Here is a 27,677-nt window from a genome sequence, read left to right as displayed (position 1 = left end):
CACACCTGTACTGCAGCTGAATCTATACCAGGTCAGATTAAAGGAAGACATCAGAACAATGCAGAGGCAGGCTGCTAGATTATTTGTTACTGGTAGGTTTGAACAGCATGTATTTATTGTGGAGATGCTTTGGGAAATCAAATGGGAATCCGTGGAGGGAATGTGACATTCTTTTTAAAGAACACTATTGAGAAAATTTAGCTAACTGCCATTTGAAGCTGACTGCAGAAAGTTTCTGTTGCCTCTAACATTCATTCTGCGTAAGGACCATGAAGGTAAGATACGAGAAATTAGTGAGTGGAACAAGAAAGGAAATGACTAGTAGTAATTTGGGATACCCTGTGCCTCGCACTGTAAGGTGTGTTTTGGAGTATTGATGTAGATGTCAGTGTCCACTGAGTGGTGAAAGGTGGCCTTTTCAGATGAACACATTTTATGCTCCCTGGGACAGACTGCTGTTGGTGTGTACAGTGTGAAATGTCTGAAAGCAAACATCATGCAATCAGGAGGGAGTGTTATGGTTTGGGGAATGCTTTTGTGGCATTCCCTGGGTGATGTCATTCGGAAAGGCACAATGGATCAACACAAGTAGTGTCTATCCTTGGGGACCACGTCCACACCTACATGCAGTTTATTTTATTCCGACACGATGGCAGCTACCAGCAGGACAATGCAATGTGTCATTTAGCTAGCAGTTTATGTGCATGTTCAAAGAGCACCAGAATCAGTTTGTTACACTCCCCTGGCCACCAAACTCCATGGATTTAAACCTAGTCGATAATCTGTCGGACCATCTTGATTGGGCTGTTCGTATCAATGAATCTTCAACCGAGAAACCTAGCACAGCTGGCCATGGCACTGGAGTTGGCATGGTTCTACATCGATGTTGTTACCTTGCAGAAACTCATTGTCTCTTCCTCCACGTCTCGCAGTGGTCCACACTGCAAAAGGTGGTTCTTCTGGCTTTTGACAAGTGGTCCCATTAATGTGACTGGACTGTGTAATATACCATATGAAAACTTGGGATGAAAGTGTACAAAGTCAATAAATTTGTTAGTATTACTGGTTCTGACTATGGACAACAGTCTAATTACAAAGGTAACTACATTAGCTTCTGCTGTAGTCTGTGGGTAATATGTGCTTTCTGCAAGTGCTTTCCAACTATCCGTAGTCTCAGAAATCTGGTTCTTCGTTAACTGTACCACAGTTGTAGGAGAGCAGGATGCCAGTGCTTTGTACACTGGATATATATATATTTTTATTTAATGCAGTTGAGCATCTAGAGATGCATCTGTATGGCACATGTGTTGCTCTATTATCTAATTTCTGCCCTGAAACTGCCACAATTATGTTTGCATCATATGCAAACAAAACAGCTTTATAATTTTTATTTTGGCTGGAGCCACAAGCATGGTAAATTTTTTGAATGATGTTGCTGCCATTTGACTGTAATATTTTTTATTTTATTGTTATACAATCCAAATTTCGGCTTTAGGCCATTTCCGAGAACAAAAACTTATATTTACTTTAAAAGACATGAGACTGGTATGAAATACAAGTCCTTGTCAGAAAAGCATGTTCGGTCATATAGTACAGATGTCTCATTAGTAAAAGTGAGAACATTTCTAAAACGCCTAAATAAGTTATAAAATTTCTTCATGGACCCTATAGCACAGCTGTTGTATGAAACTGCTAACCGATAAACAGGTATGTGCCACACTGTTGTGTCTGGACAACTACTTTTCAACTGACACCAGTGGCGGAAGACCCCAATTATGTAGCAGCTATCAACAAAACCTACCTTACCACAGATATCAAGGTATGTTTTATACAGCTTTGAAATCAACACAGCACAGCTACATTATACGACCATTATCATTTCTCCCTATAAAGTATTTTGGTTTGTAACATTGCGCATTGTATGTGCCACGATTTACATATACTCATAAAATGCTTTATCTTTCTTTAAAATAGCTCACATGCATATAGTGGAAATGTTTGGAGATATGGTGTTAGCCTATATACAGTAGAATTTAGATATGCATAAATATTGTAATGGGCATACAGCGCTTATCATAACGGATACTCCTCATTATGACTTAGACGAGTATCTATAAATCATCTGTCAATTAAATTGTAGTAACCTACACCCAGGATTACATTTTACACAAAACCCAATCTGTGATTATGGCCAGGTTGAACAATATAATATCCCACTCCACATAACATACGGTACATGTTCCAGTTGTGTATTAAGCATCAGATAATATCAAATCAGAATTGGTTTGTGTCACCAAAACTTGAGATGAGCTATCTCGGAACATGATCCTAGATTCCACCAACATTGTTCCCCCTCTCCATGTCTAGCACTCCCCCCCCCCCCCCCCCCCCGCCGCCTTTTCCCACCCCTCTTCCTCCCTTTTCATGTCGATTATACTGTTTAACAGTGTAGGTAGTTTCATCTGTTGCAGGGTACGTAGATATGAATAATTACACAGCTTCCACTTATAATTAAATTCTAGTACTGGTTGTAACAACATGTTACAGATTATTTTAACTGGTATACATATACTCTGTGTAGCTCTGTAGTATCTGGGTTTTCTGCATATGTCAAACATGTCAGTAAGCACAAACCCTGCTTGTAATTTACTGTCACACTGGTAATGTAAGTACAAACATTATAAAGGTTACATAAATCTAAATTAATGATATGTTGAGAACAGAAACTGAACGTGTCCGTAAAAGCTGTTTGCTGTCACATGTGTAGTCCATTTCACGTGTGGTTTTCATCATGCAACCTTGTGAAATTATCTTATGATGTTTCAAAAAAGCATTAGAGTGAAACCTATATTTTACATTTTTGGCAGTCCAGACTTAAAAGTCACAAATTTGAGGTAACTGCAGAATTTGGGGAAATGTTAAAACCTCCCAAAATATGAGCAAAAACACATGTAATTGGCATTTATGTTTAAAAAAATCGCCTTCCTCTCCAATACTTTGCATAAAATCTGTCTAAGTGAAGGAAATTAAATGTACAATACAATGTTTACACAATAATTTGTGGTAATGAATTTAATCAGTTCTTAAAAAATCACAGATGTGCAACAGAAAGTAATAACCCATAAAAAAAATGAAATTGGTATGCAGGTACAGGGTAATCAAGCGGTTTTCTGACATGCTATGGCCGTAAATTATATGTTCAAAATATGCATTTTTGAGAGATCATCCTTTGTACGCACCCAGAAAAAAGCAAAAGTTGATGAACATGTTGAATTAAACCAAAAACATCACAACAGCTAAGTGGTTAAACCATTAACATAAAATGCAGACATCTGCCTAATGGCATACTTTGTCATCATCACTGTTATTGTTTAATGCTTTTCTTATGAGTTGCACTTCATATGCTTACCTCCATTAAAGTGTTATTTTGGGCTTGATGAGAGAAATAGACATGTGAAAAAATGAGTTTACTTTCCCAATTGACGTTACAAGCTTATTGGCTCGGTGAATTTCTGGACACTGTGTAAAATGTAAATTTGAAAGAAAGCTCAGGTGCTACAGTTTTGCTTCTTGCCCTCGATCACTGCTGCCAGTCTTCATGATCTGAAATGTGTAGTGCGAAGTATATACATCAGTAGTGTATTTAGTTGTTGCAACTGTATCATGTCACATTTGAACACGAAAGTCTTTAAAATGTGCTATTGCAAAATCCTCGTTCTATTTCCGTGTGAAACCTGTCTCATAGCACATCATCTGTATGAAAAGTATATTTTCAGCACTTCACAAAATGCTTTTACCCCTACCAGCACTCCCGTCACTGAAAACCCACTCCCTCTCTTCACACATCCAGTAGGCAAGCACAGTATACATGTGTTAGTGTGGTGTGGTGGCTCCACTGGATATTGGATGACTTAACAAGTTGCCAGCTATAAGAGTTTACTAGTTGGAAATGGGCGATGTGTCCTTGATTATGACCGAGCGTATTCTTTGAGACTCAGTGTTTGAATTTAAAAGTTTAATGATTGATATTGTTGCTGAATACAATACATCAGAGGTACTTGCAAAGAGATGAGACTAAGTTATAATTGGCACAAGAGAAGGTGGTGGCTGGGTCCCTGCATCACATATTGGCTCAGTCTGGAATACTTTGCATCGACTGTCTTGTTTTCTCATTACCACTACAACCTGGCAGTAGCTGTATCATAATTGTGCAGTGAAGCTAAATGTTGCAAGTTGTGTGGGCAGAACTGAGTGTGGATTACATCAGCATTTCCTCTCTCACATCTCCCTCCTCCACAATGGCGTAAAACATTCCCTTAACTCTACCACCACCCATAGTGCGAACCATCTGCCTTTTGTGCCACTTGTAACTCATTCAGTCACATCAAATGTTGATAGGAAGAAAACGGGACAAAGTCAAGTGAGATGTTGAGTTAGAACTTAGAATCGAGGTAAACCTTACTAGGAGTAAATATAAAATCGGGGAATTTTTAGCAATTATTCTCTGTGCTTTTCATGGGGGCTAAGAATTTATGGTGTAGAATCATGAAAAACTTAAAATTAGAGAATGTAAAATTGAAGTTCCACTGTAGTAACTTGGACTGTCTACTTTTAAATGGTGCCCTATTTGCAGTGACTTGACATGGGTATTTCTTGTCTCTTAATAAGAAACTGTTTTCAGATTGTTTCAAAATGTTATAAAAAAGATCTTACAAATGTAGAGTACTATCACCATTGTATATAATATAAAAGCTTGGAAAACATTTATGTATTAGGTTTTCTAAGTTACCAAGTAGGAGTTTGCTGCCATCTGGTGGTACTCCATAACACAATGCAGTCCTTGTATTCGAAATGTATTTTAATATCAACTTCTGTGAATATATATCACATGTAAAGTTTTATCATTTGCTGTATCATGTGACACTAATGCGTTTGCTCCAGCTAGGTATGTGCACCTCTGATACGTTTTATTGTAGTTTTGACATTGAATGTTCCATAATAATTTTTATTTATATTACGTCTACATCTACATTGATACTTCACAATCTACCTTATGGCACATGGCAGAGGGTACTCTTACCATTTCTAGTCATTTCCTTTTCTGTTCCACTCGAAAATATAATGAGGGAAAAACGACTGTGTATATGCCTCTGTACGAACCCTAATTTCTCGTATCTTGTATGTGTGATCCTTTCATGCAATGTATATTAGAACCAACACAACCGTTCTTCAGTTGGCTTCAGATGCCGGTTCTTTAAATTTTCTCAGTAGTGTTCCTTGAAAAGAATGTTGCCTTCCCTCCAGGTATTCCCATTTGAGTTTCTGAATCATTTCTGTAACTCCTGTGTGTTGTTTGAACCTACCAGTAAGAAATCTAGCATCCTACCTGTGAATTGCTTCCATATCTTCCTTTAATCTGACCTGGTACAGATCCCAAGCACTTGAGCAATTCTCAAGAATAAGTCACACTAACATCCTATATGCTGTCTCCTTTACGGATTAACCACACTTTCCCAGAATTCTCCCAGTTAACCGAAGTCGATCATTCACCTTTTCTGTTACAATCCTCATATGCTTGTTCCATTTCATATTACTTTGCAGCGTTACACCCAGACATTTCAACAATGTAACTGTGTCAAGCAGGTCACTACTAATGCTGTATACAATCATTACGAGACTTTTTCCTGCTCATCCACATTAACTTACATTTTTCTACATTTAGAGCTATCTGCCATTCATCACACCAACTATAAATTTTGTTTAAGTCAGCTTGTATCCCCCTACAGTCACTCAATGACAATACCTTACTGTAAAATAAGGCATCATCAGTAAACAACCACAGATTGCTACCCACCCTGTCGGCCAAATCGTTTATTTATATAACAGCGGTCCTATCATACTTCCCTAGTGCACTCCTGACGATACCCTTGTCTCTGATAAACATTCGCCGTCAAGGACAACATACTGGGTTCTATAACTTGTGAAGTTTTCGAGCTTCTCACATATCACATATCTTTAAGGCCAGTTGCAGATGATGCAGTTGTTTATACCAAAGTAGCAATGCCAGAAGATAGTAAGAATTTGCAGAATGACCTGCAGAGAACTGATGAATGGTGCAGACTCTGGCAGTTGACCCTGAATATAAATAAATACAACATATTGCACAGACATAGGAAAATAAATCCACTACTGTACAGCTACACTATTGATGACAAACAGTTGGAGACAGTGTCTGCTGTAAGATATCTGGGCTTAACTATCCAGAACGACCTTAAGTGGAATGACCATGTAAAAAAGATAGTGGGAAAAGCAGACATAAGACTCTGAGATTCATTGGAAGAATCTTAAGGAAATGTAACTCATCCATGAAAGAAGTAGCTTATAAGGCACTTGTTCACCCAATTCTTGGGTATTGTTCATCTATCTGGGATCCCTATCAGGTAGGACTGATTGAGGAGATAGGGAAGATCCAATGAAGAGTGGCGTGTTTCGTCACGGGATCGTTTAGCCGGGAAGATAGTGTTACGGAGGTACGAAACAAACTCCACTGACAGACGTTGCAAGAGAGACATTGTGTATCACGAAGAGATTTACTACTGGAATTTCATGACAGCACTTTTCAGGAGGAGTCAGACAACATATTACTTCCCCCCACATACATCTCGCATATTGACCACGAGGGGAAAATTCGAAAAATTAGAGCCAGTACAGAGGCTTACTGACAATCATTCTTCCCATGCACTATTCGTGAGTGGAACAGGGTGGGTGGGATCAGATAGTGGTACCAAAAGTACTGTCCGCCACGCACCAATAGGTGGCTTGTGGCTTGCGGAGTATGATGTAGATCTGTGAATCTATTCCACGTGCTTGTACCTTTTTAGCAGCTTGGAATAGGACGTCGTGTCAAATGCTTTCTGGGAATCTAGAAATATGGAATTTGCCTATTGTCCTTCATCCATAGTTCAGAGTATATCATTTGAAAAAAAAAGGGGGCAATCTGAGCTTGATACATGCGATGTTTTCTAAAACTATGATTCATGGACTAAAGCTTCTCAGTCTCAAGAAAATTTGTTGTATTCAAACTGAGAATATGTTAAAGGATTCTGCAGCAAACTAATGTTGGGGATATTATTTGGTAATTTTGTGAGTCTGTTCTTTTGCCCTTCTCATACACAGGAGTCACCTGTGCTTTTTTCCAATTGCTTGGGACTCTGCACTGGATCAGAGATTCATGATAAATGCAAGCTAAGTGGGCGGGCAATGCCAAGAGTACTCTTTGAAAAACCAAACTGGGATTCCATTTGGACTTGCTGACTTAGATGCTTTCTACTAATTCAGTTGTTTCTCTAGGCCAGGGTCATCCATACAGGAGACTGTTAGATGGTCAGATAACAGTATGTTTGTATGATTATCCAGTGTGAATTATTTCTTGAACGTGAAATTTAAAACTTCGGCTTTCGTTTTGGTATCTTCAACTGCTACACCAAGCTGGTCATTAAGTGACGATGGAAGCCCTAGACCCACTTAGCAATTTTACGTAGGATCAGAATTTTCTTGAGTTGCCAGCTAGATCTTTTGCTAAGGCATGATGGTGGTAGTAGTTGTATGCTTTGCACATAGATCTTCTCACAGGTACATGAATCTCTACTAACCTTTGCTTATTGTCATTTGCCCATTCTCTTATGAACCAAGAGTGCAACAGTATTTGCTTCCTCAGCAGTTTCCAAATCTCATTATTAAGCCATGGTGGGTCTTTTAGTGCCTTAATCCACTGTTAGGCACATAATTCTCTAGACCATGGTTCCAATCTCTTTAACCTTTGGCCATCATTCTTCTTCATCCATCTTATTACAACTAAGTGATGTCAATCCACTCTCTAAGTGGGATGCTAACAACTTATCTGCTCTTTCTAGCGCAAAGACTCTCCTAGCCTTCTTGACTGATTTATTAACTTTTGTAACCATAGTTGCTATAATGACATCATGTTCGCTAGTATCTGTTTCTGTACTGATGCTGTCAATAAGGTATGGCCTGTTTGTAGCTGCAAGGTCTGGGATATTTCCACTGAATTTGGGCTGCCAAACTAGTGGCTCAAGACAGTTTTCAGAAAGCTGTCTGTCAGTACCCCATGAAATGCATCCATAGACATCCATTCTATGCTTGGTAGGTTAAAGTCGCCTCCAACTAGCAATGCATGATCTGGGTATTTACACACTACTAACCATGGGCATTCTTTGAATGACTCTATAACTGTCACAGCAGAACTGAGTGGCTGGTAAAAACATCCAACTATTAACTTAGTTTCACCTAGAACTGTTATACACGGCCAGATAACTTCACTGTCACACTCAACTTCAATGTCAATAGAGACAATATTTTTGTCAGCTACAATGAACACTCCCCCTCCTGTGGCCTCTAATCTGTCTTTTTGATGTACATTTCATGACTCATTAAATATTTCAGAGCTTTCCACTCGAGTTAAGTTCCTATGTATTCAAGATTAGATGATAGTGCACCACATACAGTGACAATAGATTGATGTACGTTAAATGTATGTAAAACACAATTTTGAAAAATGTTCCTCAGATGTATGTTGACCATTAGAATGTAAAAAGCTGTTGAAAATACTATTGTAAATATACAAACGTTCTTTCAGATTAGAAGATGACAATTAAAGTTTGCTGAAATTAGTTGCCCACATATGTAATTCACATGCAATCCAGGCAAATAAAATTTCTCCAGCTAGAAGATTATATTTTTCCTTGTTGAAGTGGCATATAACAGAGAGAAAGTTAAACAAGCATTTGAAGTTTCCTTAAATATTTCTATTGGTCAGATGACAAAGCAGAAACAGAGGTAGCTAATAATGGCATTCCGGTAGTGATGCCAGAGGAGGTTTAGCAACTCATTTGACAGATGAAGAAAAGATGATGGTGTTGCAGTAGAAATGGTTTAAGTTAGAGGCAAATTAATACAAAAGGAACCTGCAGAATTAATTACAGAATGTCTGCGAAGACACAGAAGGAACCTGCAGAATTAATTACAGAATGTCTGAGAAGATGGAGAGTTTTGTAAAACTGGAACTATGCTGTAAATATTCTACTTCAGAAGAAAAGAGGCGTTGGCAGTTACCTTCTGCACTTTGTTTACCTTATATTCATTGGCAGTCTTTTTTACTTTATTGACTGCTGGTAATTTTGGTACAGTTCCATTAATTTTATTAACTGCTTTTTGACGACTCAGTGCCTCTGCTATTCAGCGAGTTGTTACCTGTGTTCTTCACATTATTTACATTTCATAAGGACCTTCCATTACGATATGCATTTTATTTCTGTATTCTTTATGTCAGTATCTGTTTGCTCAGTTTGGCATTTCAGTTCATTATTGTTATTATTATTATACATTTGCACTATTTACATTGTCTATGGCTTGAATCTTCCCTGTGCTTATTACAATAGTTTTCAGTTTGTTTTGCATTTTACAGTCTTTCAGTGCTTGTAGAACTAGTTGTGGGTCCAAATCTTCATTCACATTTTGTAATCTTTCTCAAAACAGTTTTTCTCTGAGTCTATATTTCTAATGAATTCACAGTTAGTTACATTTATTTAGTCATCTTTACATTGTGCACATTTCAGATTATTATTAAAATCCTAATAATTCTGATTCATCACAATTTTCAAGTTATCAATGACACTGCTGATTTCAGTACTAGTTTCTTAATTGTTTTCTGTATTTTTTTCCTCTCAAGCTGTTTAAGTTGCTACTCAGATGTGATGTTACCTCTGCATCTACATTCATAATCCGTGAGCCACCTTGCAGTTTGTGGTGGAGGGTGCTTTGCGCGCCACAGTCACTTCCCTCCTTTCCTGTGTGTCACAGGTGGTTCACATGAAGAACGATTGCTGGTAAGCCTCTGTGGGGGCTCAGATCTTTCTAATTTTATCTTCGTGGTCTTTTTGCTGCATATATGAATGAGGAAGTAACATATTTGTTGACTCTTCTAAGAATGTAGGCTCTTGGAACTTTGCTATTAAACCACATGGCAATGCAAAATACCTCTCTTGTAGGATCTGCCACTGGAGATGGTTGATCATCTCTGTGACGCTTTCATGCTTACTTAATGAACCTGTAGAAATCCCATGCTGATGAGCAGAGACCGGATCATATGCATTTGCAGGTTGCATATGCATTTGCATATTTGGCTGCTTTTCACCAGTTATTGCATATTTTAACTAAAAACTAGTGATGATTCATCATTTCACTTTATGTTTACGATATTTTAAAAATTTAGACAGGCAGTCTCTAGCTCGATCTAGTTTTGATGTCTCACAGATTGACTGTGACCTAGAACTGCGTGCAGTCAGTAACCGAGAGGCCACTGCGTAACAAAATCATTACAGAAGAGGAAAAGGAACAGGCAGACAAAGTCAATGCTCCTGCACGCGCGCCCCTGGTTAATCCCCTCCGCTGTCGTACCGTATGCATGACAGCAGTTAAATTAAACTACACAAGCTTTTAGTCACACGTCCACTGTTTCAGTTTAGTTTTCTATTTACTTGTATACAGTTGAATGTGTTTACAGCATGTAGTGTGTAACGTGTTGTGTGCCATGCCACCCGAAATAAGAAATGTGTTTCATGGATAGCTGACTATTCTGGAACATTTACATATGACTGAATTGTTTTATATTGTAAAGTGCGAGAAACGTTTTGTGCAAAAAGAAAGTTTGAAATAGACCAGCATGTCAAGACAAGTCTTCATATCGCAGGAATGCAGAAGAAAGGACCACGACAACAACTTCTGACAACAGCAAGTTGCAGTACCAGGGATTTGTCTGAAGGAAACCAAAAAACTTGGTTTAACATTGATCTATGTGAAGCATTCATTGCAAGAAATATTCGCCCTCACAGACTTACAAACCCTATCCTCAAAGGCTTCCTGCGCAAAAACTGCATAAATCAAAATACACCAGATGAATCAACATTGTGTAAAAATTACATACTGACAATTTATGCAAATGTTCTGGAAGAAAAATGCAAGGAACTCGAGGATAGTTTTATCTGGATTTCAGTTGACAAAACTACAGACACTTGTGGCTGTTACATTGCAAATTTAACTGTTGGTGCTTTCAAAGAAAAGCCTTTTTCTTCCTTTTTAGCATGCTGCAAAGAACTTGAAAAAGTAAATCATTTTATGATCACCAGGTTTGTGAATGAGGGTATTAGAAAAATATTTACAGAATCTCATGCATATGAAAGGGTTTTTGTGTTTATTTCAGATGCTGCTCCCTTTATGATCAAAGCAGGAAAAGCCCTGTGAGTATTGTATTCCAATTTGATTCATGGGACGTGCTTTGCTCATGGAGTACATTGCCTTGCTGAAGAAGTATGTTCCACATTTGTGAATGTAAATAAACTGATTTCATCCACAAAGAAAGTGTTTCTAAAGGTTCCTGCTTGCATCAAGACCTAAAAAAAATAAAAAAATAAAACAACTAACTATCAAATGTGGCTTTACCTCCTGAACCAGTGGTAACTCAGGGTACATGGGTCGAAGCTGTGTTGTTTTACAATGAACATTTTGTGGCCATCAGAGGGGTAGTAAATGACTTCGACAGTGCAGAGACTTTGGCATTTTGCCAGTGCAAGGAAGTGTTTAATGATTCCGCCATTAAAAAAGACATTGCTGTGATTAGCTCTCACTTTTCCCGTATACCTGCATGTATTGAAAAGCTTGAAACTCAAGGTATGGGGTTGAATGAATCTATTCATTTAATGAATAAAATTATTCTAGTGAACTCCTTGTTGCCAGAGGTATTCCCAAGGAAACTTAAAGAAAAGTTTGAAAACATTTTAAACAATAATCCAGACTTTGAATCCTTGTGCCAAATTGATAGTTTCATTAATGGGATGGGTGAACTTTTACCAGAAACAATAAGTGCCAACTTAGCATCCAAATTCAAATACTGCCCAGTTACCTCAGTTGATGTAGCATGGTCCTTTTCTGCTTTTTGATTGATCAAAGATACAATCTTACTACTGAATATTTGGAACAGTATGTAGTCATTTATGTTTACAATAGTAGAAAAATGTAAAATAAATTGTAAATGATGCTTTGGTCCACTAGTATTAATTAAAAGTTAATGCTGTTCAAAAATTCATGACTGTATATTGGTTTTTAAATAAAATATTACGGAGTTTCTGAGTGTGCCCCTCTGCGTGCGATATATCTCAAAGTTGGTCCTGTACATATCCATTGTTTCGCTGCAAGTCACTCACATTGCATCCACTTGTTACCAACAACAATAGCAAAGAAGGAACAAGTCTTGAAACACAGTATGCCTCCCCAGTTTGCAAATTTTTAGAAATTAATCCCAGAAAGGCCCCCTTCCTAACCACTACCAGAAAGTATTCAGAAAATGATATCAGCGTTCTAAATGCACCGATTTGATATGCACAGTTTGACTTTGAGATATAATACATGCAGTAACTACCATGTTTTTTTATTATTTGATCATGCATATTTCGACACTTTTCATGCATTTTTGAGCATTTTTCATGCATATTTTACGGTTTTTATTAAGCATATAATTCGGCCTCTACGGATGAACAATATTCAAGTATGTTTAAACAACAGATGTCATTTTTCTTCTATGTCAGTGTCTTCATTAACAAATGAACACTACTAGTGACTGACAATTCCTTTATCACTTGATTTTTGCTATGTGACCCCTATTTCACAATAACATTGTAACCTCTGTATTATATTCTTCTTTCCTAATCAGAGTAGTTAATTGGGAATGCTCTTGCTGTTTGGAAACTGATTGATAATCATTTATTTCATTTTATGACCTTGAGGCTAAGCAAGATTATACAACTGTCACCAGAAAGTTTGATTTGTACTACTACTTCCTTTTCTTCATTATTCCTAGTCTTTGTTCTTTACTGTAAAACATCTTAGTTTTAACTTCCTTGCCAGTTGTTGTGAAAACAGTTATTAATTCTGAACCTACTTCTGCTGCATTGTCACCACCATACTGCAGATTGATTGTTTTATATCAGGCTGGTTTCTCATTGGTTGATCTCCACACAGAACTGCAGCTGTATTTACAGCTTCCCATTGGTCTTCCTGTTGCCTGTAAGCTAGATACCTATCCATGAGTTCTTCCGCAACTGCTATAGTAGTCACATTCTGGCCTCTTCTTCACTCCCATCTTAACATAATCGCTGTGCCTGTAATTTGCCACTTGTCTTTTTCTATAGTTCCTTCAACTTGACTGTGAGTTTCTTGCATTTGTAATTGACTGTGAGTTTCTTGCATTTGTAATTGTTGCACATTTAAATGTCCTCACTCAAGGGGTACCAGTTGTAAGGTTAGTTGTCAGTCTGACCATTCCAATGTATATTTTCTGTGGTTATCTTGAATCATCTATGGCAAATGCCATGATGGTTCCTTTGAAGGAAAAAAAAAAATCCTGCCTCAATCAAAACTGTGCTCATCTTTAAATACCTTATCATTGATACACTGTTAAACACTATTATTCCTTCCTTCAACCTGCTGCTCATAAAATTCAACAGTTGATTGAAGAATTGAACAGAACCAGTTTGAAAATAGGCCTGAAATCAACTATAATAAAACCAGAATAATGTATGATCAACATTTCAAAAAGAAAATACCACAGATTAACATTGAAGTCATAGAAACTGTTTACAGTTTTGTGTTTTTAGGGTAACTGAAGGCAATGTTTGGATAGGTAGGAAATAATAAACAAATGGAAGAGTAGAAAATGACTGTTAATAGAATTTTGAAAGCTAAGCTTGCAATGTCCTTGAAGCAGAAAGGTTACAGTTTTGTTAAGCCAGACAATGGAAAATCCAGGATGGAATGTAACAGTATCATGAAAAGGATAATTGCTACTCACCATATAGCAGAGATGCTGAGCTGCAGATAGGCAAACACACACACACACACACACAGAGAGAGAGAGAGAGAGAGAGAGAGAGAGAGAGAGAGAGAGTCTTGCACCTGAAGCCAGACTACGTGCAGCAACACATGATGGGAGTGATGGGAGAGGCAGCTAGTTGGAGATAAGGAGGCAGCTAGGGCTGAGAGGGGGAGGGATAACACGGTAGGGAGGGGTGGGAGATGGTAAAATATGCTGCTAGTGGGAGTATGCAGGGACTAGGTGGAGAAAGAGTGGGGGCATGTAGGTGCTGTCAGGAGGTTAGATGGAGGATGAGGGAGGAGGGGGGGAGAGGAAAAGGAGAGAAGTAAAAAGACTGCATGTGTTGGTGGAATAGAGGGCTGTGTAGTACTGGAATGGGAACAAGGAAAGGGCTAGATGGGTAAAAACAATGACTAATGAAAATTGATGCCAAGAGGTTGCAGGAACGTAGGATATATTGCAGGGAGAGTTCCCATCTGCACAGTTCAGAAAAGCTGGTGTTGGCAGGAAGGATCCAGATGGCACAGGCTGTGGACCAGACATTGAAATGAAGAATGTGTGGCATGCTCAGCATGATCCAGTTGTTTCTTGGCCACACCTTGTCAGTGGCCATTCATGTGGGCAGACAGCTTGTTGGTTTTCATGCCCACGTAAAATGCAGCACAGTGCTAGCAGTTTGGCTTGTAGATCAGATGACTGGTTTCACAGATAGCCCTTCCTTTGGTGGGATACGTGATGTTTGTGACTGGACTGGAGTAGGTGGTGGTGGAAGGATGTGTGGGACAGGTCTTGTATCTAGGTCTTTTACAAGGATATGAGCCATGAGGCAAGGTGTTGGGAGCAGGGGTCATGTAGGGATGGGCAAAGATATTGTGTAGGTTTGGGGGTAGTGTAATGCCACTCTGCGAGGGGTGGGAAGGATAGTGGGCAGGACGTTACTCATTTCACAGTACAACGAGAGGCAGTCAAAACCCAGGCAGAGAATGTAATTCAGTTGCTCCTGTCCTGCCTGGTACTGAGTCACAAGGGGAATGCCCCTTTGTGGCCAGACTGTGGGACTTTGGGAGATGGTGGGTGACTGGAAAGATAAGGCATGGATCTGTTTTAGTATGAGGTTGGGAGGCTAGTTATGGTCTGGAAAGACCTCAGTGAGACCCTCTATACATTTTGAGAGGGACCGCTTGTCACTGCAGATGTGACACCCACAGGTGGCTGCCACTATCCCTTCTACAATGACCTCCATATGTTCAGATTCTGCTGATCCTTAGCCCTCATGTACATAGACCCACAAAACCATATCAATCAAGCCCAAACTCCCTTGCAATACCTTCTCTTCATCTATAAAGTTCTCCTATGCAATCCCAAATTCCTGAATCCCATAACACACACTGAAGCCCTTGCCCTCCAGGAAATAGAAAATCATGCACAATGCCACCTCTAAAAACTCTCCACTCTGCTCACTTCCTACTCCCACCTTGGACTATCACTGCCCACCACCTCTTCGACAACCTCCAAACCTCAATCATGTCCCCTCATAGCAGACAAACCCTGTCTCACACACCTACTACATTTACCCAATCCTCCAAAACTCTCTCCCACTACCCCACAGAATCTAAACAGACATGAAACACAGTCATTAACCTTTCCTCAAAAGCCTTAGTCCCGCAGGAATATCAGTCCTTTCCAAAGGCCTCACCTTTTGCCCGACTCCCAAATTCAATCATGCAGGACTTGTTAAAGACCTTCTCTCCTTCTCCGGTCCCTACAGTGGAAACACTTTTTCGCCACCAAACCTATCAGTCTGACTCAACCAAAGACCAGTGTTGAACCCTGCCTGACTCATTTCACTCCTCCGTCCAACTGTGATCCACCCCACTGCCCCCCAAATCACCCCCTGTTAGCTTTCCAAAATTTCTTAACCTTGAACCTTGCTTCACCATCTTTCCCTAAATCCCTCAACATGCAAACTGACTGTACATCCATGGAAAGAACTGCAATCCACCCACCTAAAAACTGATTCTGACCTTATAATCCTACCTGCTAACAAAGGCTCCACCACTGTTGTTTTGAACTGCAAGGATTATCAGACAGAAGGACTCCACTAGCTGTCAAATTCAGCCACCTACAAACCCTGCCACAGTGGCACCATTCCAGAAATCCAGAAGGATCTCCAGTCTCTCCTCAAATCCTTAGCCTCATCCCCAGAGTCCATCTCTCTCCTGATCCCTACCACTCCCCACACTCCTCCCTTCTACATGCTTCCTGAAGTCCACAAACCCAACCACCTGGGATGCCCCATTGCGGTCGGTTTCTGTGCCACCACTGAGAGAGTCTCTGCTCTCATAGACCAACACCTTCAACCTAGTACCCTCAACCTACCCTCCTACATAAAAGATACCAACCATTTCCTGCTCTGACTCTCCACAGTTCTTGTTCCTTTACTACACGGTGCCCTGCTCATCACTATGTTGCCGCCTTCCTTTACACTAACATCCCTAATGACCGTGGCCTTACCTCTATTGAACACTACCTTCCTAATGCCCAACAGATTCCAAACCGAAAACCTCCTTCCTAGTCGCCATAACTAACTATATCCCCACTCACAATTATTTCTCCTTTGAAGGCATTACCTACAAACAAATCTGGGGTATGGCGATGGGCACCCGCATAACACCATCCTATGCCACCCTATTCATGGGCCATCTAGAGGAATGCTACCTAAACACCCAGAATCCCAAACCCCTCACCTGGTTCAGATTCACTGATGACGTCTTTGTGATCTAGATTGAGAATGAAAATACCCTATCCACATTTCCTAAGAACCTCAACACCTTCTCTCCCATTCATTTCACCCGGTCCTTCTCAACCCGACAAGCCATCTTCCTCATTGTTGACCTCCACCTCAAAGATGGCTACATCAGTACCTCTGTCCATATCGAACCTACCAACCACAAGCAGTACCTCCACTTCGACAACTGCCACCCAATCAATACCAAGAAGTCCCTTCCATGCAGCCTAGCCATGTGGTCCCTCCCAAAATGTACCAAGGTTCTCACTGAAACCTTTGCAGACTGTAATTACCCTCCCAACCTTGTACCAAAACAGATCTCCCATTCCTCATCTTTCCAGTCACCCAACACCTCCCATAGTCCAGCCACAGAGGGACATTTCCCTCGCAACTCAGTACCGAGGACCGGAGCAACTGAATTACATTCTCCATCAGGGTTTCAACTACCTCTCATCATCCCCTGAAATGAGAAATGTCCTACCCACTATCCTTCCCACCCCTCCCACAGTGGTATTCCACTGCTCCCCAAACCTACACAATATCCTTGTCCATCCCTACACAACCCCTGCTCCCAACCCCTTGCCTCATGGCTTGTATCCTTGTAGCAGACCTAGATACAAGACCTGTCCCATACATTCTCATATGACCACCTACTCCAGTCCAGTCACAAACATCACTTATCCCATCAAAGGCAGGGCTACTTGTAAAACCAGTCATATGATCTACAAGCTAAGCTGCTAGCACTGTGCTGCATTCTACGTAGCTGTGACAACCAACAAGCTGTCTGTCCACATGGATGGCCACCGACAAAGTGTGGCTGAGAAAGAACTGGATCACGCTGTTGCTGAGCATGCCACCCAACATGATGTTCTTCATTTAAATGAATGCTTCACAGCCTGTGCCATCTGGATTCTTCTCACCAACACCAGCTTCTCTGAATTGCACAGGTGGGAACTCTTCCTGCAATATATCTTATGTGCCCATAACCCTCCTGGCCTCAACATTCGCTAAAGTGCGCGTCATTTATGTTGGTGGTCGAGTTTAGGTTTGTTCTGCGCATCTGACGTCACAAAACACAGTCAGCCAATGAACAGAGAACGACGTTGCCAAATCTCGACTGCAGTGCAGAGCACGGACGAGTGTCTTCAGTTTTAGAAACGTTCAGTCATAAATAAAGTAATAGAACAAAAGCAATGTCTTGATAGCAGACTTTCTTTTATAGAAAGTTTGGAAAAAGCATTCTTTATACCAATTGCTTCATATTCTATAAAGTAATTAAACCAAACAAGCAATAAGACTCCTAATTCAGGCGATAGCAAGGAAAGGTGTTTGTATCAATCTCACGAACCGCTTTTTCGCAATAAAGGACAGCGGTAATTGTTTATTTTCTATTGTACTTCGACAAAGCATGAGTAATTGATAGTCATACCAACAGGGTTTGTCAGTATTTTGCGTGACATATTAGAGTCCTCATTGAAATATCTCACCAGACGAGCTGCGGTAGTGTAACGGTTAAGGTGTTGGGCTACTAAGCGAAAGGTTATTTAAAAACAATATCGAAGTGTCTTACTTCACAAATTTTATTCGTTTGAATGCAATTTTTTGAAATTTATAGTGCTTTGTCTCTTCATTAACCCTTCCGCTGCTGCTTTCCCTGCATTCCGCGCTGTGCGCGATTTTGTCATCACTGCACTGCTTGCCTGTGCAGACTGCTTTGCCACTCTTATCACTTGATTCCACAAAAACTATTTGGCCCAAAAATTTGATTTTTACACATCTCCTTGACTGATACCTTCCCCCCATAAATGACTTACTTTTGTTTCGATGTTCAACGCAGTTATTATGCAGCATTAAATATAGTAAACCATTGCACGAAATTCTGAAGAGTTTGCAGAGGTAAAAGTCCATAGCGTATACTTTCCGTATGGTCGATTTTAGTTGCCACAATGTTGAGAATGAAATGTGGACAAGATACCTAAATTTCATATAAAATTTACTGGATAACAATATCTCATTTAATTTAAGTACTACATAGTTGTCGTATGTAATATTGAGAAATATTCTGTCTTTCGCGACTGTAATAAAAGATTTATTTACACCGGGTGCGTTTGGCTTTATTTTAAAGCACTTAAATCAATGAAAGGTATGGCACATACACAATGGTATTCATGTTCTCTTTCTTGTTTTTGTTCCACAGTCGCAGTTTCACCAGTGGTATTGAAATATATTCCTCTTCTGCAACTGTAATAAGTGACTTATTTAGACCAGACGCGTTTCCCTCTTTTGAAGCATCTTCAGTGGACAGTATTTTGTCTCCTCCATTGCCAAGTCACCTTTCGTAGTTTTGTGCTGCGGTAACATAATATTCAATGTTTGTATCAGCTGGTCAGTGTTTTAGCATATAAATGCTGTTTGTGTGTGCCACACACAAAAATTATATTTGAAATAGCTCAGAGCACTTCACTGATAGACGGTATATTCAAGTCTTAATGTTTTTGTAAGTCCACAGTTTTGTTTAACGTATTTTGTCTACTCTCTTTTGATTGATTGAAGTGCTTTAAAATAAAGCCAAATGCGCCCGGTGTAAATAACACTTTTGTTACAGTCACGAAATATGGAATATTTCTCAATATTACATACGACACCTATGTGGCACTTAAATTAAATGAGATATTGTTATATAGTAAATTTTATATATAATTTAGGTATCTTGTCCACATTTCATTCTCAACATTGTGGCAACTAAAATCGACCATACGGAAAGTATACTCTATGGACTACCTCTGCAAACTCTTCAAAATTTCGTGCAATGGTTTACTATAGTTAATGCTGCATAATAACTGCGTTGAACATCAAAACAAAAGTAAGTCATTTATGGGGGGAAGGTATCAGTCAAGAAGATGTGTAAAAATCAAATTTTTGGGCCAAATAGTTGTTGTGGAATCGAATGATAAGAGTGTCAAAGCAGTCTGCACAGGTGAGCAGTGCAGTGACAAAATCGCGCACATCGCGGAATGCAGGGAGCACGTCTTTGTAGCAGCGAAAAGGTTAATGCAGCTGTGGTGGCTTTACTTCATGAAATGCGCGCTCCCCCCTAAACATAAGCTTGTGAACTATGCTATACTATGGCGCTGCTTCTCTTGGCGCGTGCGTCATGTGCAACTGGCAACGCAGCAATCTCCCACGTCTGGGCAGGCATGTGCGAGCCGCCAAGATAAAAGAATTGAACTATAGTCGTTGTTCTTACCCATCTAGCGCCTTCCCTGTTCCCATTCCAGCACTACACAGCTCTCTATTCCACCAACCCCACCCAGTCTTTTTACTTCTCTCCTTTTCCTCTACACCCCCCCACCCCCCACCCCCGCCCCTCTCCCCTGCTCGTCAGTCTAACCTCCGAACTGCATCTAGCTGCCCTACCCTCTCTCCTCCTAGTCCCTGCACACTCCCACTAGCAGTACTTTATTGTCCCACAACCCTGCCCTGCTATCCCTCCCCCTCCCAGCCCGACCCTTCTCCTTACCTTCGCCCGGCTGCCTGTCCCATCATGTGCTGCTGCTCATAGTCTGGCTTCAGCTACCAGAGACTGTGGTCATGTGTGTGTGAGTTGCGTTCGCACGTGTGTGTGTGTGTGTGTGTGTGTGTGTGTGTGTGTGTGTGTGTGACAATATTTTTGCTGTGCCTATTTGTTTTCAGGCAGTGAAATGTGGGCCTACAATGAAAATCGATTTAGACAGTGAGGGTTACTCAGTGAGCCATGGACAGTTGCATGTTGGGAGGCACAAGAAAAGAACAAAGGCATCAGATAACAACATAATTACGACTGAAAATAGATAAAGGAAGTTCTTTGTTGAATTCCAAAAAATAAACAGAGACCAACACAACAACCTAATGGAAGGAGTACAGATGACATGCAGGAGCAGCATGGATGAATACAGCTGAAGATTGTAATGCATAAAATAGTCTAGAGGATGCCTTTGTCCAACAGCATGCCGTGTATAGCATAATGGTGGTGGTGGTGGTGGTGGTGGTGATGAATACTTGGTCAAATGTTACATGATACTACCTAGTAATGCAGTCGTAATAATCAGTTTCTAATTTTTTATTCTACTGCTGTTTGCTATATTTTAACCAAGCAACCTAAGTATGTGAAATTAAAGAATTGCAAATAGTTTAAGGAGTAAAAGTAAAAACTCACCAAATAGTTAAGCCACATAGTCACTGAGACGTGCGGAAAAAAAAAGACGAAATGCTGCTAGCTTTCATTAGCTTTCTGATGAATTCTTGAAAGGTATACTAGCACTGTAGCTCAAGCTGTTGTGCCAGCTCAATGTTGTCAGCAAGAACCATATAGCCATAAACATGTATGTGTATCATGACTTCGAAGAAGACTTCATCTGAAAACTAGCAACACTCTCAGTCTTGTTTACGTGATTCAGCACCTCAACAATTTGTTGAGTTATTACCTTTACTCCTTAATATATTTATATTTTGCCAAAGGCTTTTCAGTATAAGATTAAAGTTTTGTTCATTTGTGTGGTAGAATTTTTTTATACTTCCCTGTGAGTTATTGTATCTCTTATAGGTGTCTTGATAGTCATAATTCTGTTTCAGCTCCCCTGGACGCAGTACATTTTACCAAGATGAACTGTTAAGTGCAGTTGGGATGTCTGTGGGAAATCTACCAGAATATCAGAAGGAAAGATTCCAGGATTTTGCACTATTTAAAGAAGATGTGAATATCAAACCTGAGGTTTGTGTTACTTGCTGCCAATGTATTAACAGGGCAAAATTATAACTTCATATTATTTAGACTGATACTTGATTCTGACAGTCTGGTTATACTCTCCACCAAAAGGACAACCTGAGTAGTGCTAGGACTGAAGGTGGCATCCTTCACTGTTCACTATTTTGTCACATAAATCTCTTCTCAGTTCTCCCATGCTGTGACTTAAATGTGCATAGTGTGTTGTGGGGCTCTGCAACCACATGCCCCTGAAGTAGTGCTGATAAGCTGTTCATAGCAAATGGAATCATCCTGCATCACTGATCTACCCATATACTCTCCCGCATTTACAGATACTGTTCAGTAGGAAGCAACTGACAATTTTTACTCCAAGCAATTGACGATTTTTACTCCAGTGACCATATTTTGATTTGGATACACCTGACAGATCAAGTGATACTGCAAAAGAAGCCACGTAACAACAGAGTTAACTATATACTGGAAAAGTGGCTGTTGGTGACAAAGTGGCAGCATCCAGTATTGACTGAATCCAATAACAAAAGTTATTGCCTGTACTTATGGTACATTCATTTCACAGTCTTCAGGCCATCTGTGAAGATATTCTAGTGCAAGCAGAGTGATTTCATATGCTCCCTACTAGTATGTGTAACTATCAACTGTTTGCACAGGTGGAAAGTAGACATATTAGCAGCGAGAGTAAAATAATAATATTTCATCAGCTTGTGGAGTTTATTAAGTCTACAATCAGTTTCACTGAAATACACTCCTGGAAATTGAAATAAGAACACCGTGAATTCATTGTCCCAGGAAGCGGAAACTTTATTGACACATTCCTGGGGTCAGATACATCACATGATCACACTGACAGAACCACAGGCACATAGACACAGGCAACAGAGCATGCACAATGTCGGCACTAGTACAGTGTATATCCACCTTTCGCAGCAATGCAGGCTGCTATTCTCCCATGGAGACGATCGTAGAGATGCTGGATGTAGTCCTGTGGAACGGCTTGCCATGCCATTTCCACCTGGCGCCTCAGTTGGACCAGCGTTTGTGCTGGACGTGCAGACCGCGTGAGACGACGCTTCATCCAGTCCCAAACATGCTCAATGGGGGACAGATCCGGAGATCTTGCTGGCCAGGGTAGTTGACTTACACCTTCTAGAGCACGTTGGGTGGCACGGGATACATGCGGACGTGCATTGTCCTGTTGGAACAGCAAGTTCCCTTGCCGGTCTAGGAATGGTAGAACGATGGGTTCGATGATGGTTTGGATGTACCGTGCACTATTCAGTGTCCCCTCGACGATCACCAGTGGTGTACAGCCAGTGTAGGAGATCGCTCCCCACACCATGATGCCGGGTGTTGGCCCTGTGTGCCTCGGTCGTATGCAGTCCTGATTGTGGCGCTCACCTGCACGGCGCCAAACACGCATACGACCATCATTGGCACCAAGGCAGAAGCGACTCTCATCGCTGAAGACGACACGTCTCCATTCGTCCCTCCATTCGCGCCTGTCGCGACACCACTGGAGGCGGGCTGCACGATGTTGGGGCGTGAGCGGAAGATGGCCTAACGGTGTGCGGGACCGTAGCCCAGCTTCATGGAGACGGTTGCGAATGGTCCTCGCCGATATCCCAGGAGCAACAGTGTCCCTAATTTGCTGGGAAGTGGCGGTGCGGTCCCCTACAGCACTGCGTAGGATCCTACGGTCTTGGCGTGCATCCGTGCGTCGCTGCGGTCCAGTCCCAGGTTGACGGGCACATGCACCTTCCGCCGACCACTGGCGACAACATCGATGTACTGTGGAGACCTCACGCCCCACGTGTTGAGCAATTCGGCGGTACGTCCACCCGGCCTCCCGCTTGCCCACTATACGCCCTCGCTCAAAGTCCGTCAACTGCACATACGGTTCACGTCCACGCTGTCGCGGCATGCTACCAGTGTTAAAGACTGCGATGGAGCTCCGTATGCCACGGCAAACTGGCTGACACTGACGGCGGCGGTGCACAAATGCTGCGCAGCTAGCGCCATTCGACGGCCAACACCGCGGTTCCTGGTGTGTCCGCTGTGCCGTGCGTGTGATCATTGCTTGTACAGCCCTCTCGCAGTGTCCGGAGCAAGTATGGTGGGTCTGACACACCGGTGTCAATGTGTTCTTTTTTCCATTTCCAGGAGTGTACATGAGGTCATGAAGAGTATAGCCAATACACAAGAGAGGTTTGCCAATATCTGATATTCGTACTGGGCAAGATGCAATTTCTTTTTCAACAATAAAAAAGAATGCAACTACCCCTTCTCTATGTGCGAGTTGGAGTCTGTACTGTTTGTGACCCTAGATGCTTCCCCAGTGTATCATCTACAATGCGAAGATTTATTGTTTCCTTTCATCAATGATTCTGCCATTTCCTGTTCCTCTTTTAGCTGTAAAAATGTGAGTTATTTGTATTAATGGAGAATTTATGAGTTTGAGGAATAGGATGTGCTCTGTAGTTTTAATTTTTCTTTGGGGAAACTTATGTAACTAAATTTCATTGTTGCAGTATTCTATTCACTTGAACTTCTATCACTTTTCAGATTCTGTTGAAGTATCTGGATTTCACTGTTCTAGGTGCTTCAAGTTCTTTGGTCCCTTAACAAATATGAAGTAGAAGATATTATGTCATATTTTGTTAAGAAATCTCTAGCTGTCTCAAAATGGAATGAAGAACTCAATAGTTCTGTGTATGGAATTCATGATATTATCTTGGACTACTTAAAATTTGGGCTAACAAAGGAAAAGAAAAAGGTAAGAAAATATTTTTTTATGAGTGCATTCCTCCTTGTAGAAAACCTGAAGATAAAAAGTTCAACTATAAAACAAAATTAAGATTTTTACATTTAACTCTTGACTTGCATGTGAACTAAAACAAAATTAAGATTTTTACATTTAACTCTTGGCTTTCATGTGAACTAAAGCACTATAAATAGCCCAGAAAAACTGAAAGTCTTACCACAATCATTCATAACAAAACTAAACTGATCATCATAAGCCATCTGTGCAGTATCATTCCAGAACTGAGATATCAAAATAAGCATTTCCTGGAAGGCACTGCAAACAACTTTTACTATGACCTTTCCACTATTGTGCACTTGTACTGCCCCATGCAGAAATGAAGGAGAATTTCAGCAATAGTTGTGGGGGCAATTATAATCATTGCTCAGTGACCTGACAGATATTTCAGTTAAGCTGCTGTGTTATCAAATTTAGAATACTGATTACTTGGCCTGATATACAAAATGCACAGTAGAATACATATCATTGGTCTTTTCTTATCTCTTGTGATTCGTCCAGAATCTTTGTTTGTCCTTGTACCAACAATTTGACTTCCTACGTGTCATATAAACCACAATGTTATTTTAATTATGGACTCAGTTACTGTTGTGTCATTGCTCAGAGATAGGAATGGACAGTCCTAAAGCAGCAAATAATAATGACACAGTATTAACTAAAATATATTTATTTTGTGAGGCACTTAACTTACAAGGAGGGTGCAGCCTGTGAGTGGTTTGTTACATCAGTCATAATGTCCAGGTCACTGATAACTGTTCAGTAATATGCAGAATCTTTCTGTGTGGAATAGACGGACTGTACAGAGTCCACCGCAGCTTGTTGATAACTCTGTAGCACACTTGATAATCTCTATAATAATCAGACTTAAAGGTGAACACAAACTGGCTGCTCAGCTCTGCGGACAAAAATAAATACTTGCCGACAGTGGCAACGCACTGACTATTCCTTGAAGGTGTGGCTGTAGGTCTTGTCTTGGTTGGTGTCTCTGGCAACCAGCGACTTTCCTCCTGGTGGTGTCAGTGGTCGTACCAACTGTGAGACTTGCGCTTCAATATATCAATGACACCACATCTCTCTCCCCCCTCCCCCCCCCCCCCCCCCTTCACACCGTTTTTTGTGTACTGCTGGTTCATGGACAGACAGCAGAGAAAGGTCTGATTTCAGACGTGTAAGGTGGGACAAGATCTCTACCTGTGGCCGATAGCAGATCCCTGTCCATACCTGGGTATACACCTTGACAGTAGCTGTGACTACCAGCTGAAAGATCAACCACAGCGTACACTTTTGTGTTCAGGGATGCTGCTACTGTGGGTGGGTCAACAACAACAGCTGCATGATCCCTTTGGATATCCTGGTGGATGCCCACAGGTGGGACATTTGAAGACATTACCTCAGGCTGTGGGACCGGCGGCGACACTGGAGATGGTTGGTCCACAGCGGTCTTCGCTGGTGCCTCGACAAGAGGTGATGACCAAGCTGGATGAAGAGTTGGGGATCAAGCTGTGGATATCTGCAGAGCAGTGGGTGTGTGAGCAAAAATTCTGTAGCAGAATCATGAATCCAAGAATGCTGCAACTGGTTGTGATTACACTGGTGCAGCCTCAGTGGACCTTGAATGGTATATGATAATCCACCAGAAATGTCTTTCATGACATCCCGCTCCCAATGCCTGCCTTTGCCAATCACTCAGATGCTGTCCTGGGGCTGGAATCTTGTAGGGCTTGGTGGAATGAATGGCTTCCAAGGCAGCTACAGGAGATGCAGAAGTGTATGATGACACTGGCCATATAAGAGTTCTGCCAACGGCTTTCTGTCATGAGACAAGGAGTGGTAGGATGACAAAAATTTCTTTAAGGCCTGATACCATGTGTGGGCTGAATGCAGCTTGCCCATTTGCATCTTGAACATGCATACAATACATTTGAATTCACCGTTTGACTGTGGTTGAAATGGCGCCATAGTGATATGCTGGATGCTGTTGTCATTGCAAAATTGTACGAAGTCAGCCAACGTAAATTGTAGTCCATTGTCAGAAATAATTACCTCTGGTAATCCTCCAATACAAATAATGGAGGTGATAGCCGACACTGTACTGGTGGTTGTAGTGGAATTTGTTGGGTCTACAAAGAGAAACGTGCTATAAGAATCTACCACCAGCAACCATCATGTATTCCAAAAAGGTCCCACAAAAACCACATGTAGCCATTGCCATGGCCCCTTTGGTCATGGACACTCAAAAAACCATTGCAGTGGAGCAGATTTGTGTCCTGCAAAAGCAGTGCAATGGGAGGTCATCTGTTCAATTTGGGTGCTATGTCCAGGCTGAGCTAGCTGCTTGTTGCATACCACTCCCCAACAGCCCTGATGCAGTGATTTCAACACTTCCCACTGGAGGCATGTGCCAGGGGATGGTGGATTTCTTTTAAGCTGCAAGGTCACCAATTTCGAACATATTGCAAGAGCACTTGAAGAGCTGGTTCTCAGGTGGATTCCTGTGACATAGGATGGTAGGTAGTCTACTAGAAACCTGTAAAGGGTGTCATGACCCTGCGAGTCAATCTGGAAGCATGAATCCTCATATGAATCAAATACACAATCTGTATCAACTGGTAACCATGGTAGCAAGTCAGTGTTTGAATCTTGAACTCTGGGCCAATAAACAATTCATACTGGAAGTTCGACAACAGCAGAACCCAACATTGTAATTTTTGTGCTGTCCACGGTGGGAAAGGCTTGGCAGGCTGAACGAAGGCACCAGTGGCTTGTGATCAGTGATGAAAGAGAAACATGACTCAAACAAATACTGGTGAAATTTTGTGACCCCAGAAGTAGTAAAGAGCACCTCCTTTTCCATCTAGCTGTAATTATTCTAAGCATTGTTTAAAGTTTTGAAAGCAAAGGCAATGGGCCTGTCAAAAGAACCACTGGGGAGAGCACTGCTCCAATCCTGTTGGATGATGCATCAACTTCTAAGACAATAGGCTTGTCTGGGTCAAAGTGGACCAAACAACGAACACCGAGGAGAGTGTCCATAAGTTGCTGAAATTCGTCCTGAGGATCTTTGAATCGCATGACAGGAACAACTTTTCAGTGCAGCTGGTGCAATGGAGCTGCAATTTGTGCTGCTTGAGGAATAAACTTGATGCAATACATCAGTTTGCCCATGATCACTTTAAGTTACTAGGTGCCGGCAAATCCCCGATCGCCAGAGAGTGTGATTGTGCCTGATGGATGCACTATGCATTAACTACATGATCCAGGTGTTCAGTTTCTATATTGAAAAATGCGCCCTTCACTTTATTGCACTTTAAGCCCATTTCAAAAAGAACTTGGAACAAACACTCTGAAGTTGACTGAATATTCT

General features: G+C 41.0%; 1 protein-coding gene across 1 annotated transcript in view; it reads left to right on the top strand.

Annotated features, from left to right (window-relative positions):
* LOC124556834 (apoptotic protease-activating factor 1) overlaps positions 1–27,677 on the top strand; it is a 285,519-nt gene that overhangs the window by 63,469 nt on the left and 194,373 nt on the right. Inside the window, exons 7-8 of the mRNA XM_047130851.1 lie at positions 21,345–21,483; positions 24,092–24,268. Coding sequence (XP_046986807.1) covers positions 21,345–21,483; positions 24,092–24,268 — 316 coding nt within the window. The remainder of the gene's footprint in view (positions 1–21,344; positions 21,484–24,091; positions 24,269–27,677) is intronic.

This window comes from Schistocerca americana, chromosome X, assembly GCF_021461395.2.
Source record: "Schistocerca americana isolate TAMUIC-IGC-003095 chromosome X, iqSchAmer2.1, whole genome shotgun sequence".
Lineage (NCBI taxonomy): Eukaryota > Metazoa > Arthropoda > Insecta > Orthoptera > Acrididae > Schistocerca > Schistocerca americana.
Note: the sequence above shows the minus strand (reverse complement) of the source record. Positions and strands in the feature narration are given on the sequence as shown.